The sequence below is a fragment of the Parasteatoda tepidariorum genome, chromosome 5 (genome assembly GCF_043381705.1).
Source record: "Parasteatoda tepidariorum isolate YZ-2023 chromosome 5, CAS_Ptep_4.0, whole genome shotgun sequence".
NCBI classification, from domain to species: Eukaryota; Metazoa; Arthropoda; class Arachnida; order Araneae; family Theridiidae; genus Parasteatoda; species Parasteatoda tepidariorum.
This window is the reverse complement of record NC_092208.1, coordinates 1,637,923-1,641,089: the sequence shown is the minus strand read 5'-3', so window position 1 is coordinate 1,641,089 and position 3,167 is coordinate 1,637,923. Positions and strand designations below refer to the sequence as shown.

The 3,167-nt window shown below is 31.4% G+C and overlaps 1 protein-coding gene across 1 annotated transcript in view; it reads left to right on the top strand.

The window, feature by feature from the left end:
* LOC107453514 (ankycorbin) overlaps positions 1 to 3,167 on the top strand; it is a gene marked incomplete in the record, with an annotated part of 25,239 nt that overhangs the window by 15,414 nt on the left and 6,658 nt on the right. Inside the window, 1 exon segment of the mRNA XM_071180920.1 lies at positions 845 to 1,005. Within this exon segment, the coding sequence (XP_071037021.1) occupies positions 845 to 1,005 (161 nt within the window).

The window sequence follows — 3,167 nt, the reverse complement described above, 5'->3', positions numbered from 1 at the left end:
ATGATTCTGGAATCTTAGACGTTCTGTCGTCTTTGAGACAATTCGAGAATTTTGGAGATGCGGTGAAAAATTATATAAAAGGGGGAACGGAGTACAATGTAAGTTTTTCTGTTGTACAGAAATGTGATACTTCCGTTGAAGAAAACGTTTCTAGCATAACGAAATCTGATGAATGTGAAAGTGGCCCTCAAAGTGTTACTTCCCACCCATGGGACATTGGACTTTTTTCAGAAGATATTACATGCGAGAAGATATTAGATTATGTTCTTAAACTTAAAAAATCAAATCAAAATTTAACTAAACAATGTTGTCTATATAAAAAGACAAAACTGTCTAGATGTCTATATTAGGGAAATAATAGTGCTTTATTACATACTCGAATTTCTTTTAGTTGCTTCAGAAAATTATGAACACCCCCCTTGAAAAAATTCTGCGTACGCCACTGGTCACACTATAGCGATAGGACCCATTGCCCATTTCATGACAAGGTGGATTTCGGCTGAGCATGTAGTAAGACTTTGCGAAAAGAAACCTTACCTAGATTTAAGATTATTTTACACCTGGAGACTGGCTTTATGAAAGAATTTTTTAACGTTTGAAAACCCTAAGTCAAACTTGATTTAAGGTTGTTTTCCGAGGTTTTTGATTAGGGTAATGTGCGTAGAATATTGTCACAGATCTCGTTTTAAGGTTAGAAGGTTTACACGTAAACTGCATAACAAACTTTTTCAGGTTTACATTAAAAGGTTTTTTTCTGAGTGAAAATAAAAATCTTATTTTGCTATCTGGGTCAGGATTTAGCGACATAGAGGTCCGTCTTTTAACCATGAATTGAATGTTGCAGGCAAAGAGAGGAATAAACAGCGTGAAGGCTTCCATGAAAATCATGCATGCCAGATACGCTAAGGAACTGGACGGAAAACTGAATGAGATAGCGTCAGTTCTCACTAGAATTGAACATTTACAGGATGAACTACAGGAGATGAAGCAGTGGGAAGAAAGCGAGTAATTATTCCCTTTCTCATTTCCCTATTACTCAAATCTGGAATTCTTGATGGTTATGTTGGTTTCCATGCGATTTATGATGGTCCAACATCATTTGATGGTCACCATCATCAAACATTTTCCATTACGTGTTCATGGTTTTCGATAAACCAACAAACTTGCATCATTCCGTGATGGAAAAAGCTACTTTAATACTATGATGATTAACCATCAAGAGAAGTTTGATTCTCATGGAACAACAATCCATAAGGATCCGTGATGGTTCCAACTATACATTTCCATGATGATTTAATGGGAGTTCTTGTTGGTTTTCAAAAATATACCACCAAAACAATTTTTTTTTCTTATGTTGGCGTATCAAAATCCGAATTCCTTTATTCGGATGATGTTTGTTCGTGATCGTTCCAACATTTCATTTCTAAGAAACTTCTGAAATTATCGAAATTTCTAATGGTTCAACATGAACAAACCATCAAAACAATTGACCATCATAAATCAGTCCGAATTCCTACTTTAGGGTGATGGTTACTTATGTTGGTTACCATCAAAAATATAATGATTCACAATGGAATTACTGATGGTTACCATCAAGACTATGTTTGTCCATCCATGGAAAACCATCAAAAATTTTGGTTTGGGATTATACACAATGTATTGAGAGGAAACACAACACAGTGCTCTTAAGTGGCCTATGTTAGTCTAGCCATACTAGTTTTAATTGCTGAAAAATAAGGAACAGCTTAACATACTTAAAACAAATAATGCTAAAGTAAATGAAATAGCTTAGTATAGCTGAAATATCATCCTTAAATATCCCCTCTAAGTAATTACCATTTTCTGATCTATGAAAATAAGAAATGAAATCTCCTGTATTTTCCTAGTTAGTAAGAAAAACTCAAAATTCCCTGTTATTTTAGATGATTTTTAAATGCACTGTATTTTCCAGGATTTTCCTATTCTTCCTGTGCTCCAAAATTCTAAAATCGAAAATAAATTTTAGCAAATCTGTTTATAACAGGGGTTTCCAACTGGCGGCCCGCGAAGCCTTTTTTTGTGGCCCGCGAACTGAAATATATTAGTTGTCATTTTTTTGCAGACAATTATCGTAAAAAATCTATGTGGGTTTAAAAGACTTTTCTCGTTAATGAAAACCTAATCTCTTCGTTTCTGTGAAATTTAACATACTAACGGTGCAAAAAAATTTATATCTCATGTACTGCATCCAAGGAAATATTTATTCAAATGCAAAAATAATCGTGTTTGTTGCTCTTTTTGTATTTTGTGAATATAATTTAGGATGTGCGTATCAGAAATTTTCTCGAAGAAATTCTTCTATTTTACTTTTTGAAATCACTCTTTTTGAACGAAAATAATTTCACACACATTTGTAAATTTAAAACGTAAATATCTATTCTCTGGTGGTTGCAGCAGACAAACCTCAATTTTCTCATTGAACATTTTGTGTGCTACTTAGTTTAATAACAACCTTTTTAAAGTTTTATATCTTAACAATTAGATATCTGTTGCACATTAATTGTTTAATACATAGGTGCACATGAAAGTTATTGTAGCCCGAATTTTTATTATTTATTTAATATTTTTTAAAAAAAATTATAACAANACCTCCTTAAAGTTTTATATCTTAACAATTAGATATCTGTTGCACATTAATTGTTTAATACATAGGTGCACATGAAAGTTATTGTAGCCCGAATTTTTATTATTTATTTAATATTTTTAAAAAAAATTAATAACAATTAAATAATTTTAAAAACCTACTTCTTATTTTAATTTGTAATTCAATACTTTTTCTTTGTACAACTTGATAAAAATCTGACAGTAATATTTTATGTTCCTTTAAACATAAAAGAGTCCTATATGAAATGTTGATAAAGTTGCGGCCCACCATTTGATTTGTGTTTTGAATTGTGGCCCTCGGCCTCATGTAAGTTGGAAACCCCTGGTTTATAGCAATGCTACTTTTCCCGACCGACAAGACACACTATCACTTCCATAGAATTTGGGTAAAAAAAAATTTATTGGTATTCATACCTGCTATCATTTAAACTCTTTTCAAACCACACGTTTTTTTTTTTTTTTTTTTTTTTTTTTTTTTTTTTTTTTTTTTTTTTTTTTTTTTTTTTTTTTTTTTTTTTTTTTTT